At 51.7% G+C, this 15,963-nt stretch overlaps 2 protein-coding genes across 6 annotated transcripts in view; one reads left to right on the forward strand and one right to left on the reverse strand.

Moving 5' to 3' along the window:
- LOC126935959 (uncharacterized) overlaps positions 1-15,627 on the forward strand; it is a 40,338-nt gene extending 24,711 nt beyond the window's left edge. For all 5 annotated transcript variants that reach the window (XM_050758199.1, XM_050758200.1, XM_050758198.1 and 2 more), the window contains 6 exons: positions 349-459; positions 3,474-3,558; positions 4,852-5,013; positions 7,245-7,433; positions 9,384-9,565; positions 15,371-15,627. In XM_050758199.1, coding sequence (XP_050614156.1) covers positions 349-459; positions 3,474-3,558; positions 4,852-5,013; positions 7,245-7,433; positions 9,384-9,565; positions 15,371-15,514 — 873 coding nt within the window. In that variant the 3' untranslated portion in view covers positions 15,515-15,627. The remainder of the gene's footprint in view (positions 1-348; positions 460-3,473; positions 3,559-4,851; positions 5,014-7,244; positions 7,434-9,383; positions 9,566-15,370) is intronic.
- Positions 1-15,963, reverse strand: part of NADSYN1 (NAD synthetase 1) — a 559,458-nt gene that overhangs the window by 103,123 nt on the left and 440,372 nt on the right. The gene's annotated exons all lie outside the window — the stretch shown is intronic.

Consider the following 15,963-nt stretch of genomic DNA (forward strand, 5'->3'; position numbering starts at 1 on the left):
GCAAAATTCTGTCTCTACCGTAAACACAACAATTAGCCGGGTGTGGTGGTGGGCGCCTGTAGTCCCAGCTACTCGGGAGGCTGAGGCAGGAGAATCACTGCAACCTGGGAGGTGGAGGTTGCAGTGAGCCGAGATTGCACCACTGCACTCCAGCCTGGACGACAGAGCAAGACACTGTCTCAAAAAATAGAAATAATAAAAATAAAACACTGCTTTGTCAAACAAATAACATAACATAAAATAACAGAACATGAAGCCCTGCCCGGTCCTGCAGCCGTGCCCTGCTCCGTTTGCAGAAGTCTGGCCTTGGCCCCAGGAAGCCGCTGACTGCATCTTGTCTCCTCCTAGATTTGGCATCACTCCTTCTACCAGGTGCTCCACGTCGCCCCAGAGCAGCACCCCGTGTTGGTGACGGAGCCGCCTTTGAACCCAACACCCAGCAAACAGAAAGTCACACAGGTACCGGGGTCAGTGGTGGTGAGGGCCTCGGCGGGGCCGGTGGCGGTGGGGGCCTGGGCGGGGCCGATGGCGGTGGGGGCCTCGGCGGGATCAGTGGTGGTGAGGGCCTCAGGGCGGGGTCAGCGTCTGGTCTCCCCCGAGCTGGGGGCAACCTCGGCCTCACCTGCCCCTTGCTTGGCAAGAGGAGGACGCTGGGCAGGAGACGCCCCCTCAACACTCATGCCAAGCACGCCGGCCTCCGCCAGGGCGCTGGCTAGGGGCCAGAAACTGCATACACGTGACTTCATGCAGGCCTTCCAACCAGCCATGGGGCAGTTGACCATCCTCCCCTTTGTATATATGAAGAGCCTGCGGCAGCAGGGAGCTTAAGCAGTTTGGCAAAGGTCATGCGGAGTGTCGCTGGTGGGCTTACCTAGACCCCGGTGGTCTCGCCCTGCAACTCCACTCTCAGCCACAATTCAATTGTCCTATGTGCAGGTCTGATTCTGGTTTAAAACCTCCCAGGTCTCCTCTCTGAGCTTCCTCTTGGGCCTGCCCACCAGAGAGGAGGTGCTGGTGTGTGCTGACAGGGTGGCCCTGATGGGACTGGGCAGTGGGGCCCGGCAGGGGCCTGGGCTAGAGAAGAGAGGAAGGTGTGGCACTCTCCTTAAGGCCGGGGTGGGGGCTGCAGGGCCGCCACTGGCCACCATGCTCCCATCACATCATTAGCTGCTCCTAATGAGGACATCGGTGAGCTCATTAAGCGAGCAGCATGGTTCCACCACCTGGCCCAGAGTCCCTGGAGCCCAGCAGTTTCTCCCGAGGCGAGCCGTGACCCACGGACAGGGCTGGGGCTCGCGGCACCACCTGCTTGCTGCAGAGGCGCACGTGGCGGCCCAGAAACGGCAGCTCCATCTGTCACGGTGCAGGCATGAGCTGCTGCCTCATTTAAGCCAAAGCCCTGAGCAGACCCTTGAGTCCTCCTTAGCTTGTGGACAGGTGGATCACAGGAGTGGGCCACAGCTGGGCTGCATGGACGGGGTGCAGCAGGCTCCCACTTTCAGACTGTCGAGTGCCCATGAAGCGGTGGGGAGCTGGAGAAGGAGCGGGACAGCCCCCTCTGCAGGGGACATCTCGCTTCCCGGCGGGGGCGGCAGAATTCTCCGGAGACACAGAACAGTGGGATGATCGTAGGCATGGAGAGGGGTTCAGGATGAGGGCCTGGTTCACACAGTGACAGAGGCCGGCGAGTTCCAGGCTCTGCCGTTGGGAAGCTGGAGCCCCAGGAGGGCCCGTGCTGTGGCTCCAGTCCGGAGGCTGGCGGGCTGTAGTCCCAGAAGAGCCAACGTTCACTCCCAGTCTGAGGGCAGGAAAGGGTTGGCATCTGGGTGCAGGCAGTCAGGTCCGAGGGGCTACCTCTTACTCCGTCCTTTTGAGCAAATCAAGTCTGCAACTGATTGGATGAGACCCACCCACACCCAAGGAGGGCCGTCTGCTTTACGCAGCCCCTGATCCACGTGTTGGTCTCACTCAGACACAGCCCACAGACACACACTGAAGAACACTTGGCCAAAGCCCAGGTGCCCTGCGGCCCAGTTCAGTTGGCCCGTGAGATGAGCCAGGGCTCCAGCTGTGGGTTTGGACTCCAGCCTGCCTCGGCGGCTTCCCACCCGCTGGGTGCACTGCCTGCCTTTCTGCCCTGGTCCTCTGCAAATTCACCCTCTAACTGTATCAGGGACCCAGCAGGAAGTCAAAGGTACACTCACGTGGGGCATATTTAGTGGGAGTGGCATAAAGGGATTATACACAAAGGTGAGCGTGAGTGTTAGAAAAAAGTCCCATGAGGGGCTGCAGTATCCGGGGGTGTCCCAGGGCAGCTGCTACCACACCTTTGCCTGAAAGAGCAGTGGATGGTTATCAGTTCCCAGGGAGGGCTGTCGCCCAGGCACTGTGGTCTTCAGAGGAGGGACCCAGCAGGGAGGGAGCTGGGACGTCAGCAAGCCCTTCTCCTCCCCTCCCTGGGTCTCCTTCTGGAGCCCTATGGGCAGAACCTGATGGGCGACCCGAGAAAGAGGAGCCCAGGGCAGACATCACGAGGAAGGCGGGGGCTCCTGCAGGCCACAGGCAACCGCCAGCCCACCTTGAGGGGCTTCTCCTCACTGCTGGCAAAGGGAATACTTCCACATCTGTGGGCTCTACTTTGACCTCTCCATCGCGCACCCAGCCCCAGCAGGCCTCAGAAAATCCCCACAAAGACAAAAGTTGGCCTTGGCTCCCACTGGTCTGCTGTGGGGCCATAAGGTTACAGAGCTCGCATGGTCCTCAGGATCCTTCCCTGTGGTCCACTTCCCATTTTACAGATGAGAAAACTGAGGCCTGGGACCAGCAAGTGATGGCATTTGCGAAATGCCCAGTGTACACTAAGCACTATGGCATGGGCGTTACGGGTGTTAACTCATGTTGTCCTCAGCACCATCCCCAGGGAGGTACCACTATTATCCTTCTGATGAAGAAACTGAGGCACAACGAGAAGCAGTCATCTCCCAAGGTCACACATGCTGGAAGAGCCAGGCCTAGAACCCAGGGGTCCTGATGCCAGACCAGGCCCTTCCCTGAACTCTGGGCTGCTCCCAGTGTCCACACCCCAGCACTTCACACCCTGGGGCCACTGTGCACCTGTCCTAATCCACCCTGAGCCAGATACCAGACATCAACGGACAGCCCCTATGCCCAGGAGCCCATCCGTAGGGAGTCCACCATCTAATCCAAGTCTCCCCACAGTCCTAAGAGATGTCTGGGATGGATGTGAGCCCATTTTACAGACTGGGAAACTGAGTGTCCTGGAGCTCATTGGAGCAAAGCTAGGATAAGGAGGAATGTGTTTCTGTGCCCGTGGTCTGGCTCCCTCTTGGGTGGTGCGGGGAAACAAGTGCCTCTTGCAGGTGGGACTCACGTTGCCTGAGTAGTTAAGGAGAAGCCCACCTCCTCCTCATCTGTGGGCCTGGCTGCCAGGGGTGGCTGATGTTTCTCCCTAGGTGCTGTTTGAGACTTTCAACATACCTGCCCTGTATTTAGCTAACCAAGGAGTCCTTTCTCTGTACGCCTCTGGCCAGACCTCTGGTGAGTGGCCCTGTGGGAGCCCCCCACACCCTCCCCATCCCTCTGGCTGAGACGCTCACCACTGTGCACAGCCCACTCTCCCTGACCGGTAATGAAAAACAAAGACCCACACAGCTCGCGCTCTCCAGCCCCTTTCATCCCTCCTGGTTAAACGATTCACTCCCAGGTTTTAACAGTTTGCTCACTTTTTTTCTTAATAGCTTTCTTGAGGTGTAATTGATATACAATAAACTGCACATGTTTAAAGTTTTTTTAATTTGCTAAGTTTTGACACATGGGTCCAGTCTTGAAGCCTTCAGAACCAGATAATGAACGTATCTGTCACCCCAATCCCTTCCCTGGCACCGCACACTCTGCCCCTCCAGTCTGTCCCTAGACAGCCACCAGCTGCCTTGGGGTTTGCATTTTTTAGAATTTTGTGTGAATGGACCGGGAGGGCGGCACTCTTTTTTGGGATTCTTTTTTTTTTTTTTTTCCACGCAGCATAATTACTTGAAGATTTATCCTTGTGTGTGGGTTGAGAGTTCATGTCTTCCCATTGCTGGATAGTAGCCCATCATATGAATACATTGTACTTTATCCACTTGTGAATGAATGTTTGAGTAGTCAGTTTGGGGCTATTGTAAATAAAGCTGCTATGGGCCGGGCGCGGTGGCTCACGCCTGTAATCCCAGCACTTCGGGAGGCCGAGGCAGGTGGATCACGAGGTCAGGAGATCAAGACCATCCTGGCTAACACAGTGAAACCCCGTCTCTACTAAAAATACAAAAAATTAGCCGGGCGTGGTGGCGGGCACCTGTAGTCCCAGCTACTCGGGAGGCTGAGGCAGGAGAATGGCGTGAACCCGGGAGGCGGAGCTTGCAGTGAGCCGAGATCGCACCACTGAACTCCAGCCTGGGCGACAGAGCGAGACTCTGTCTCAGGGGAAAAAAAAAAAAAAAAAAAAAAAAAGCTACTATTTGTGTACAGTACAAACACTGTACAAGTATTATTTGTCAATTAAAACAATAAAAGGAAAAAAATCCTGGTATAATTTTTCCTCTTTTACCTTTTGGACCACTACTGTGAAACCTGCCTATGTGGTGTCATAAGAAAACTTGTGGGCTGCTGTCCAAAACAACCAGTCCTTTTCTTCCTCCTTGGGCGCTTCCCTTTGGGGGAAGAAAGCTGGCTCCTGAGAATCTTTGTCTTCTCCTCCATTGGCTCCCCTCTGCCTTCTCTCCCTGCAGATACAACAATTATAAGGGATGTCATTGGCCCTTCATTATGATGCCAGCATGTTCTCTTGTCTAGGCTTGACTGTTGAATCTGGAGAAGGAATGACACACTTTGTGCCCATCGCTGATGGCTGCCCTTTGCATCTGTCAACCTTCCAGCTGGACATAGCGGGCCAGGACCTAACCTTGCACCTCCTGCAACTGTTGAAAGACAATGGGCAATTATTGTTGGGCACAGGTAGGAAACTGCTATTCTTGGCTGGGTAAACTAGTCTCTGGGGTGTAATAGCCTTCTTTGCTAGCTCATCCTATGGCCCTCAGTATGTAAAGCTAAGACTTCATGACCATCATTGAAGTTCTAAAAAACAACCTTATCTATATTTAGGGACATTTAGTGGATTGATGATGATGATAAGGGCAATGATAATGATGATAATGATTATGGTGGTGGTGATGATGGTGATAGTGATGGTGATGATGGTGATGGTGATGGTCATATGATGATTGATGGTGATAATGGTGATGGTGGTGATGGTGATGATGGTGATGGTCATATAGTGATTGGTGGTGATGGCGATGATGATGGTGGTGATGATGGTGACGATGACGGTGATGGTGACGATGACGGTGACAGTAATGGTAACAATGATTGTGATGATGGTGGTGGTAGTAATGATGGTGATGATAGTTATGATTGACAGTTGTTATGATGGTGAGCTAAGCTTTATAGAGAATTTATCCTGTGCAAAGCACTGGGCCAAGTAAACATTTTACATGCATTTTCTCATTGCTTCTCACTGTAACCCCATGAGAGGGAACAATTATTTCCATTACAAGAGGACAATGCAGCTGGGTGCAATGTCTCATGTCTATAATCCCAGCAATTTGGGAGGCTGGGGTGGGAGGAGCACTTGAGTCTAGGAGTTTGCGATCAGCCTGGGCAACATGGCAAGACCCAGTCTCTACACAAAAATTAAAAAATTAGCAGGGTGTGGTGATAAGCAACCTGTAGTCCCAGCTACTTAGGAGGCTGAGGCAAGAGGACTACTTGAACCCAGAAGTTAGAGGTTATAGTGAGTTATGATGGCACTACTGCATGCCAGCCTGAGTAACAGAGTAAAGCAACACCCTGTTTCTTAAAAAAAAAAAAAAGGAAGAGGCTTAGGAAGGTTATTAGAAGATTTGCCCAACACTCCATAAATGATAAATGGCATAGCAGCTGGGATATGAACCCGAGGCTCCAGGCAAGGTGTCTGTCCCTCTCTACACCAGTTCCTGGACTGGATTCCCAGCCTGTATAACCTGCATGACACTCATTCCCAGTGAGCCTACAATCCTGCATCTCAGGGTCTTCCTTGCGGACCAAGGAAGGTCTGTGTCAAAAGTGATGCAAAGCATGGAACCCTAAAGAATAACAGCAGTTAGAGGGAAAGTGAGAAGGATTGCAGGGCAAAGTCATACCATGTTATTGACGCCTCACACTTGGTGAGCTCTTGGTGAGCATCGTTGCCTCTCGTCCTTCCAACAGTCCTGCGAGTGACCATTAATCCCATTCTTGCAGATAAGGAAAGGGAAGGTTTAAGAGGTTGATGAAGTTGCCTAAAGCCAGGCATTGGGTCAATGGCAGAGATGGGATTCGAAGCCAAATTTGCCTCACCAAAGCCCCAACTACATGAAGAAAGGAACAAATATTAGGAGAGTGCAGCATCCCAGGAGCTGAGGAAAGAGAAGGGAGTTATTAACAGCCTCAGCTGCTGAGGAAAAGAGGGCAGGAAAGAATCAAAGCGTGTCCTCAGGTTTTTGGACCTAGGAGTACAGAACAGACCCAGGCAAGAGCAGGTTAGGTGGAGCGAGTGAAGGTAGAAGGCAGACGTCAGGGGGCTGAAGAGCAAGTGACATTTCCAGGTGGGTGGTGCAGAGTTCCCCTGATCCAACTCAAAAGCAGTGATAGACAAAGCATAAAACCATAACACAAGAAGACACAGCTGGGTTTAAAACCTGTCGTCCGCCATCCAAAAAGAGAAGGAATGTATGTAAGCTTCCAGATATTTCTGGGTGCGGACTTTGATCCACTGTGGGCAATTCTCCAGAGAAGAAGAGGGCAGCTGTGAGCAGGTGGCAGCTGGGGGATGGGGCACCAACACACCACTCATAGCAGTAGATAAGAAAGTTGGGTTTGGTTTTCCAGCTCCTCCCACCCTCTCCCAAACATACACCATATATAGAAGGGTCTCAACTTCTCAAAAGCTGAAATTTCCTAGCCCCTTTCATCTTAGTTCAAGACATACCTATTCTACACTTCCACAAACTCAGGCTCAACACGCGGCATGAACAAGAGCACCTGGGGTGTGAGATGGAAATGGAAATGGCAGCTCCAGTGGTGCAGCCTCAACCTCACCAAAGGCGCTTCTGTGAACTCATCTCCTTTTCATGCCTTTTTCTGTTTGGCACTTTTCCTTTGTCCCACAGGGGATCGAGAGTACATCCGGGACATGAAGGAGAAATGCTGCTATGTGGCTTTGGACTTTGACAAGGAAAAGAAGAAAACCGATTCACCTTCCCACCATCAGAAATATCAGCTGCCTGACGGCCAAGAGATCACCGTTGGGCAGGAGAGCTTCTTCTGCCCCGAGGCGCTCTTCCAGACAAAACTCATAGGTGAATTGCTAAATGCAGTGTCATTTAGAAATTAGCCTGGACATGAGCAAGTGAGCACCCTGTAAGAAAGAAGGGGCCGGGCGTGGTGGCTCACGCCTGTAATCCCAGCACTTTGGGAAGCTGAGGTGGGTGGATCACCTGAGCTCAGGAGTTTGAGACAAGCCTGGTCAACATGGTGAAACCCCATCTCTACTGAAAATACAAAAATTAGCCAGGCAGGGTGGCACATTGCCTGTAGTCCCAGCTACTCTGGAGGCTGAGGCAGGGGAATCGCTTGAACCTGGGAGGTGGGGGTTGCAGTGAGCTGAGATCACACCGCTGCACTCCAGCCTGGGTGACAGAGTGAGACTCCATCTGAAAAAAGAAAGAAAGAAGGGAGGGAGGGAAGGTGGGAGGGAGGAAGGGAGGAAGGGAGGAAGGGAGGAAGGGAGGAAGGGAGGAAGGGAGGAAGGAGGAAGGAAGGAAGGAAGGAAGGAAGGAAGGAAGGAAGGAAGGAAGGAAGGAAGGAAGGAACTAGGGCTGCCAGGAGGGAGTCTGGTTTGAGTAGCAAACAAGCACATTGTTTCAAAAGCTCCTCCGACTCCAGCTAACACTTACAGTCTGCCTGTCACTTCGCTGACAATCGCATGTGTTATATCCTTGAATCTACCCCCAAATCTGCCTCTATAAAATTATCCCAATTTACAGAGAAGGAAACTCACCGAAGAGGCCTTCTCTTTAATAATGTACTATTTATATTCTGCCTACTCACAAAATAATCTGAAATATAAAAATCAAGACAATTTAAGACAGACATGTAATCACCCTGGATTTGGAGGGAGCTTTTTACAAATGTGGCTGATCTAGAGACTTTGAGTGAGCATGGAGCTGCCTAAATGCTCCGGCCAGTACATTTGTCCTGGTGGAACGGCAAAAACGGTGGAGGGTGAAATCCCTACTGATGGGAAAGATGGAATCTCCCGGGTCGACATGGAAAAGCACGTGTTCCCCAGAGTCCAATTCTTCGTTACCTTCATAAAGGACAAAGGGGAATTAAAGGTGGGGAAGTAACCATTTCCCCGGGATGAGGACCCAGTGAGTACCTGGCACTTAGAATCCCCTGTAAGTTAGTTGGTTTGTCTCTGTGTTCCCCTGTTAGACTGTGCAGGGGATGGCGTGGTCACGTGCCCCACCAATGTGACGTGGAGAAGCAATTGAGATTCTTCACCCACCGTGGGGAGGTTCTCCCCGGGGTCTGGCTGGGTCCCCATGAACGGGAGCACCACCCCAGAACGGTGAAGCTAGCAGGGCCTTCCTGCCGGGCCCCTCTTAAATGCCCCCTGAGATTAATCTTTTTTCATAGGTCCAAGGTTATTCGGCAGCTTTTCCTCCCAGGCAAGGGACATGAGGCATGGACGGCACCACCTAGCCCTCCCAGGGGCTCACAATATTGAACAAAAAATATCAGGTTGGTGCAAAAATAATCGATTACATTTGCACCAACCTAGTAATACAGGGCACACATCTCTTCAGGGCGGTTCCCATTATATTTGAGTTTATTCATGTGGCCAAATGATGAGCCAAGAAAGGAGGGATCAGTGTCATTTCTCAAAGGCTGCCAGAAGGAGGATGCTGCCTCGACAGGAATCTTTTTATACACTTGATACCAGAGCGTTACATATTAATAACTGTCAGTAACCGTTGAATATAAATTCTCCTGGAGGAGAGCGGAGAATTGCTATGTATTTCCTCAACCAGGAGCAGCTGAGTCCTGTCGTCTGGCCGGGTGGCTCCCTGCATTCCCTGGTGGGAGTCCAGCTAAGCTAAGGTTTGCCGGCCACACTGGGAGCTAACTAAGGCTCAGGGAGGTTTCCAGCACCCAAGGCCTTCCGCTGGGAGGCAGGGGCCCAGGTGCGCAGCTGCCGAGCCTCTGGCTTCCAACGTTCTTTCTCCCTCTGCCTGTCCTGATAGGGAGAGACGCCCCTGGCATCCACACGATGGCCGTCCAGAGCATCACTTCCTGCAGCGCCGACCTCCAGAACGTCCTCTTCGGCCACACGCTGCTGTCGGGAGGGACGGGCTCCTGCCCCGGCTTGAGATTCCGGATGCAGAGAGAAATATCTGAGCTGGTATCCCCTACAGTTCATGTGAAGGTGAGGCTTCCCCAACCCATCCCCTCTGGGAGCGCCTCCAATTCATTCCACAGATGTATCTGGAATGCCTCAGATATGCTGGGCATGGCTCCTGGCACCTGGGAAGTCCTTGGAGCTTTCACTCTAGTTGGCGGAGGTGGGGGAGGCAGGAAACGTCGTGAATAAACATGAAGGGGACATGAGTGGCATGTCAGGAAAATGCAGCAAAGGACGGGGTGGGAGGGAGTGCGGGCAGGGCCGGGGGTGCTGAATACAGGGTGGGCCAGAGTGGGCCTCCTTAAGAAGGGGACACTGGGTAAGCACTTGAGGTAAGGGTGAGCCATGTGGGTATCGGGAACAGCGTTCAGCCGGGGGGATCAGCCCATGCAGCAGCTCAGAGGCTTGCTTCCTGGAGGAAGGGCAAGGAAGGGTTGGCCGGGGCCGAGTGAGCAAAGGCAATGGGAAAGCGAGGTCAGAGATGCCGCAGAAGGACATCCACTCCAAGAGGGGCTGGAAACCCCCTGGCGGGTTCAGCCGAGGAGAGACGTTGTCCAAGTAGGCTCTGGAGAACTGATCGGGCTCCTGTGCAGAGAGTAGACATCATAGGGACACAAGGTGTGGACAGTCAGGACATTAGGACTGTTGGGATGTCGGGACTATCAGGGCATTGAGACTGTTGGAATGTTGGGACTGCCAGGATTTGGGGACTGCTGAGACGTCAGGACTGTCAGGATGTCGGGACTGTTGGGATGTTGGGACTATTGGAATGTTGGGACTGTTGGGATGTTGGGACTGTTGGGATGTTGGGACTGTTGGGATGTTGGGACTGTTGGAATGTCGGGACTGTTGGGATGTCGGGACTGTTGTGATGTCGGGACTGTTGTGATGTTGGGACTGTTGGGATGTTGGGACTGTTGGGATGTTGGGACTATTGGAATGTTGGGACTACTGGAATGTTGGGACTGTTGGGATGTTGGGACTGTTGGAATGTTGGGACTATTGGAATGTTGGGACTGTCGGGATGTTGGGAATGTTGGGATGCTGGGACTGTCAGGATGTTGGGAATGTTGAGATGTGGGACTGTCAGGATGTCGGGACTGCAGGGATGTGGGACATACCTGGCCTGGCTGGGGCAGGAGGGGCAAGGTCACTCAGTCACTTCCAGCTGGGCTCAGCAGCTGCCCCATGAATGCAGCCTCCTTTGGTTAAATGAAAGCACTCTTCCCCCGTGGGTGCCCCACCCAGGGTTGTCCCCAGTGGACACTTTCTCTGGCTTCCTTTGTGTCTGCGTCTGGCCTCACAGCCTCTGCTGTGGGGTCTCTGGGAGCTGTCACTGCAAGGCGTCCCTGTCGAGCTGGCCCTGAATCCTTCCCATCTCACCAGCTGGCCCTGGAGCTGGCTGCAAATCCCACTGGCCAACTGTAGGGAACTCTGTGATGGGGTCTCCTGCAGGTGCACAAGAGACTTTCACCAGAGCAATACCCCCACCCAACTTGTGCCTGTCATCAGGGTTCATGGCCACCCTTTGTATGCTCTGTGGGGGCGGGGCAGGGGCGGGATCTTCCAGACACCAGGGTGGGCAGGGGCGTGAGTGGCCATCTCAGCACTTCTTGTCCTCCCTAGACCTCTCTTACTGCCTTTGTCCCCTCTGCTGCAGCCGCCAGCTTTGAAACAGGACACTGCAAGGTGACTTCCTCCAGAGTCTGCAGGCAGGAGGCATGGACTTACTCCCTTTTGCCCACAGCCCCCCAAACTTTTCTGGAGGATTCTATCACCCTATCACCCATTGCCCTCACCCCCAACCCTAGGGGCCTCAGGTCTGGTTGCAGGCAGATGCACTGAGAGGGAAGGGTCTGGCACGTGTCCTCAGAGCATCTTTGGCTGCCTCTGAGACTCTCCTTGTCCATCTGACGGTGTTCCCTGCACCCTTCCTGTCTTTGCTCTGTAGACCAGGGTGAGATTTGAAAGAGAATGCACAGCAGTGATGCCTGTCCCAGGTAGTCCCCATCCTTACTCCATAGCAACAGAGAAGCATCAGGAATTACAAATGCATCAGCCAGGATTACACAAAAATATCTTCCCACTGCCTTGTCACTTCCCAAGTCTTCAGCCCTCTTCCCATAGGCCATAAACATTCATGGGATGCTGTAAAACTGTTATTGGTTTCCTTCCTCCCTAAGTCTGCAGCTCTCGTTAGACCATCTTATGTTATATCATAGGCATTTATATTCTGTTAAAACCATCACCCCTCCCACCTTCTCACTCCAAAGCCCTAGGCTCTCACTTCATAGCCTCCTTCTGGTCTCCCTCCTCTCAGCTTTCTGGACCACTCCAGGCTCGTGTGTAATTAACTTTGACTGAATCAGAACAGAAGGCTACTGCTTAGCCCAGCGTGGAAAACACATTAAAATTGAATGTCATACTTTTGTAACTTTCTTTTTTTCTCTTTCCTTTTTTTTTGAAAATAAGACCCAGGCTGGAGTACAGTGGCATGGTCACGGCTCACTGCAGGCTCAGGTGACCTCCCACTCAGCCTCCCAAGTTGCTGGGACTACAGGCGTGTGCCTCCACGCCCGGCTCATTTTTTTGGTTCAGGTCTTGGACTCTGGGCTCAAGTGATCCACTTACCTCATCCTCCCACAGTGCTGTTATTGTAAGTGTGAGCCACCACGCCTGGCATACATTCATAGGTTTCTTGACCACGTTTGCAAAGGGGATCTTTGGGCCATCTCTGTCCTGCCAGCAGGTGGCTGGGCTGCATTTGGTCCAAGCCCTTTCATCTTTCTGAGTCCTCAAGGTGTCCTCCACAGCCTCCTCCCGCCCAAAACTCTCCATGAAGCTTGATGATGACATCGCCCATTTCCCATTACTTGGCTGTGATTTAGCTCTTCTCTGCCTAATTTCTCTCCTGTCTGAGCCATCTCTGAAAGAGGTACCATGGTAGCCTCTCCTGTAATCATCCATAAAGCTCCTCATATTGTTGCCTAAAGAAAATGCTCTCCCTGAAATGAGCTCATCATCCACCTTGAGAGAACAGCTAGTTTCCATGGGGCCAACTTTTCAAATAATTGTTTCTCCCAGCAACCTAAATCTGCTGTCATGAATGTTCTTGAGCTAAAACTCTGTCCAATATTTCCCTTCATTTCTTCAGAATGTTGTCATACCCTTAGATCCATTTCTAGATGTGGATTTTGGAGTCACAATCATGCACAATTCGAGGTTTTTTGAATGGATGACCCAATTGCCCACAGAAACACTGAGCCTCCCATCTGTCCCGGCGAGGGCTGAGCCAGCTCTGGACCACGTCCACGCCAGCACAAGGTCCTTTGTTCTCAAAACCCCTGGGCACCTGGGTAGATGGAGAAGAAATGTTTGTTGTTCTTTTCTCTTTTTTTTTTAATTTTTTAAAACATATTTCTCATAATTGTTCAATCCAATCCTTTGGCCATCTTCTGTTAGTGATTTGCTATCTTCTTCTTTTCTTTCCTTTTTATTTATTTATTTATTTTTTTTGAGACAGAGTCTCACTCTGCCGCCCAGGCTGGAGTACAGTGGTGCAATCTCGGCTCACTGCAACCTCCGCCTCCCAGTTCAAGCGATTCTCCCTGCTTCAGCCTCCGGAGTTGCAAGGATTACAGGCGCCCACCACCTCGCCCAGCTAATCTTTGTGTTTTTAGCAGAGATAGAGTTTCGCCATGTTGGCCAGGCTGGTCTAGAACCCCTGACCTCAGGTGATCCACCTGCCTCAGCCTCCCAAAGTGTTGGGATTATAGGCATGAGCCACTGATCAATTTACTTTCTTCTTAACACACACACCATCCCAGTCTCCATTTGGTTTAGATAAGACACAGATGAGGTCACCAACTGATCAAGGTGACATCCCCTCCGTGGAATCCGTGGAAGAGGCTCCCGGGTGCCTGGCATCAGCCCTTTCTCTGCCTGATGCCCTGATCCTAACCATGCTTTTTTTTTTCCCCCCTCCTGACTCTTCCTTTTTATTTTTATTTTTTTAGCTATGATAAATCTTTTCTTAACCAATGCCAGCAAGTGGTTTCCAAGCCAAGAGCCATTCTGTGGTGCGGCAGAGCCAGGAGACACTGGGCAGCTGAGTCGGGGAACCCCTCTTCCCTCCCTCTCGTCTACGCCTCGGGTTTCCCAAACCTCCGTTCAGCGCTTCCTGACTGCAGATCCCCGCAGCGAGGCATTTGCTCCCTGTGTCTTAGAATCCTAAGCATGTCCTGTTATTATCTACCTAAGTGACTTAAGGAAAGTTAGTGAACATGTGAAATGACAAGTGTCTGACCTGGAGCAAGTGACCTTAACCTTCCTGAGCCCCAGGGGCCTCTGTTTAGTTATTATTAATTAATTAATTTATTTATTTTGAGATGGAGTTTCACTCTTGTCACCTAGGCTGGAGTGCAATGGTGCCTTCTCGGCTCACTGCAACCTCCACCTCCAGGCTCAAGCCATTCTCCTACCTCAGCCTCCCAAGTAGCTGGGACTACAAGCACGCACCACCATGCCTGGCTAATTTTTTGTATTTTTAGTAGAGACGGGGTTTCACCATGTTGGCCAGGATGGTCTCAAACTCCCGACCTCAGGTGATCTGCCCGCCTCAGCTTCCCAAAGTGCTGGGATTACAGGTGTGAGCCACCATGCCTGGCCTTTATTTTCATTTTTTGAGACAGGTTCTCACTCTGTTGCCCAGGCTGGAGTACAGTGGCACAATCACAGTTCACTGTAGCCTTGACCTCCCAGGATCAAGCAATCCTCCAGCCTCAGCCTCTCAAGAAGCTGGGTCCACGGGTGCACACCACCATGCCTAGCCCTCTGCATCAGGCAGAGAAAGGGCCAACACCAGGCACCCGGGAGCCTCTTCCACTGAAGGGCTGTCACCTGGATCAGTGACAAATGGCTGTAGAGACCTTCACTTCCTCCCAGTCCAGAGGTGACCTGACTGGGTATAAGAAACATTACTCTCTCTCCTAAAACAGAAATGGAAAGAAATATACACTTTATAGGTGTTGCCATGAAAAGAGGAGCCTAGCAAGAGTGAAAGGAAGTCTTGAAAGCTCCCCATCGCAATCTAGAAGGAATTTCTCTAGGGGGTTCGATGACTGGTGATGGGTTGATTTTACTTATCTGTATTTTCCAATTTTTTCTACAAAATACCTATGCCTTAGGCACCGTCATTCTATATGGACAAAATGTGTTACATGTTTTAAAATGCCAAGGGCACGAGTCCTCTGTGCTCTTATTCATTTTATCTAATAGTTTAAAGCTACAGGCCAGGCATGGTGGCTCACACCTGTAATCTCAGCATTTTGGGAGGCCGAGGCAGGAGGATCACTTGAGGCCATGAATTTGAGGCCAGCACGGGCAACATAGCAAGACCTCATCTCTACAAAAAAAAAAAAATGAAAATATTAGCCAGGCATGGTACTGTGCACCTGTGGACCCAGCTACTTGGGAGGCTGAGGCTGGAAGATTGCTTGATCCTGGGAGGTCAAGGTTGCAGTGAACTGTGATTGTGCTACTGTACTCCAACCTGGGCAACAGAGCAAGACCCTGTCTCAAATAAAAATAAAAAATAAAGCTACAGGAAGTAGGCATGGACTGTTCGATATCTTTAATGGCAAATCGTAGATTGTATTTGCCAGGAGAGAGAGACGACTGTCCATGAAGTTCTCTCAGGGGCGGACGTTTTGTGTCCCTACTTTAGAGTAGCATTTTGATTTTGCTTTCTTCTCTTTTCTCCTGCCCTCTCCCTACCTCCCCTTCCCTCCTCTGCCCTCCACTCTCCTCTGCCTCCTTAACCCCATCCAGGTGGCCACCTGTCCGTATTCCGTCTATGGAGCTTGGGTAGGTGGCTCCATCTTGTGCTCACTCTCCACGTTCAAGGACATGTGGGTCACCAGCAAGGAGTACAAGGAGATGGGCTCTTCCATCGTCAGTAGAAAAAGCTTCTGATATATGGCTTTCAGGTGCCTTCGACACCAACTGCAGGATGAGCCTTGTTGTGGCTGAATTGATCAGAGCTCAGAACCAGCTCAAGGGCAAAGGCACTTCCTCCCCCAGACTTCAATAAAGAATGTCAATAAAGGATGGACTCTGTCTTTTTGTCTAGGCTGGGCTGGCAGCAGCACAGGACACTCACTAGGCAGTGTCACAGGACACCAGCTGCATGAATGCAGAGTAGTTGAGGTGAGGGAAATCCTGGCTCTTCCTGTGTTATCAGTCAGGATGGTGACACTGACACTGTGCTGCAGTAACAAGCATCCCCCAAATCTCAGTGCCATGAAACAAAAGTCAGTATCTCACTCATGCATGTCCACTGAAGGTCAACAGGGGCTGCCTCCTACATCATCCTCACTCAGAATCCAGTGACAGAGCAGAGCATCAGAGACATTGTCATTCAT

This window comes from Macaca thibetana, chromosome 14 (assembly GCF_024542745.1).
Source record: "Macaca thibetana thibetana isolate TM-01 chromosome 14, ASM2454274v1, whole genome shotgun sequence".
In the NCBI taxonomy this organism is placed as follows: Eukaryota; Metazoa; Chordata; class Mammalia; order Primates; family Cercopithecidae; genus Macaca; species Macaca thibetana.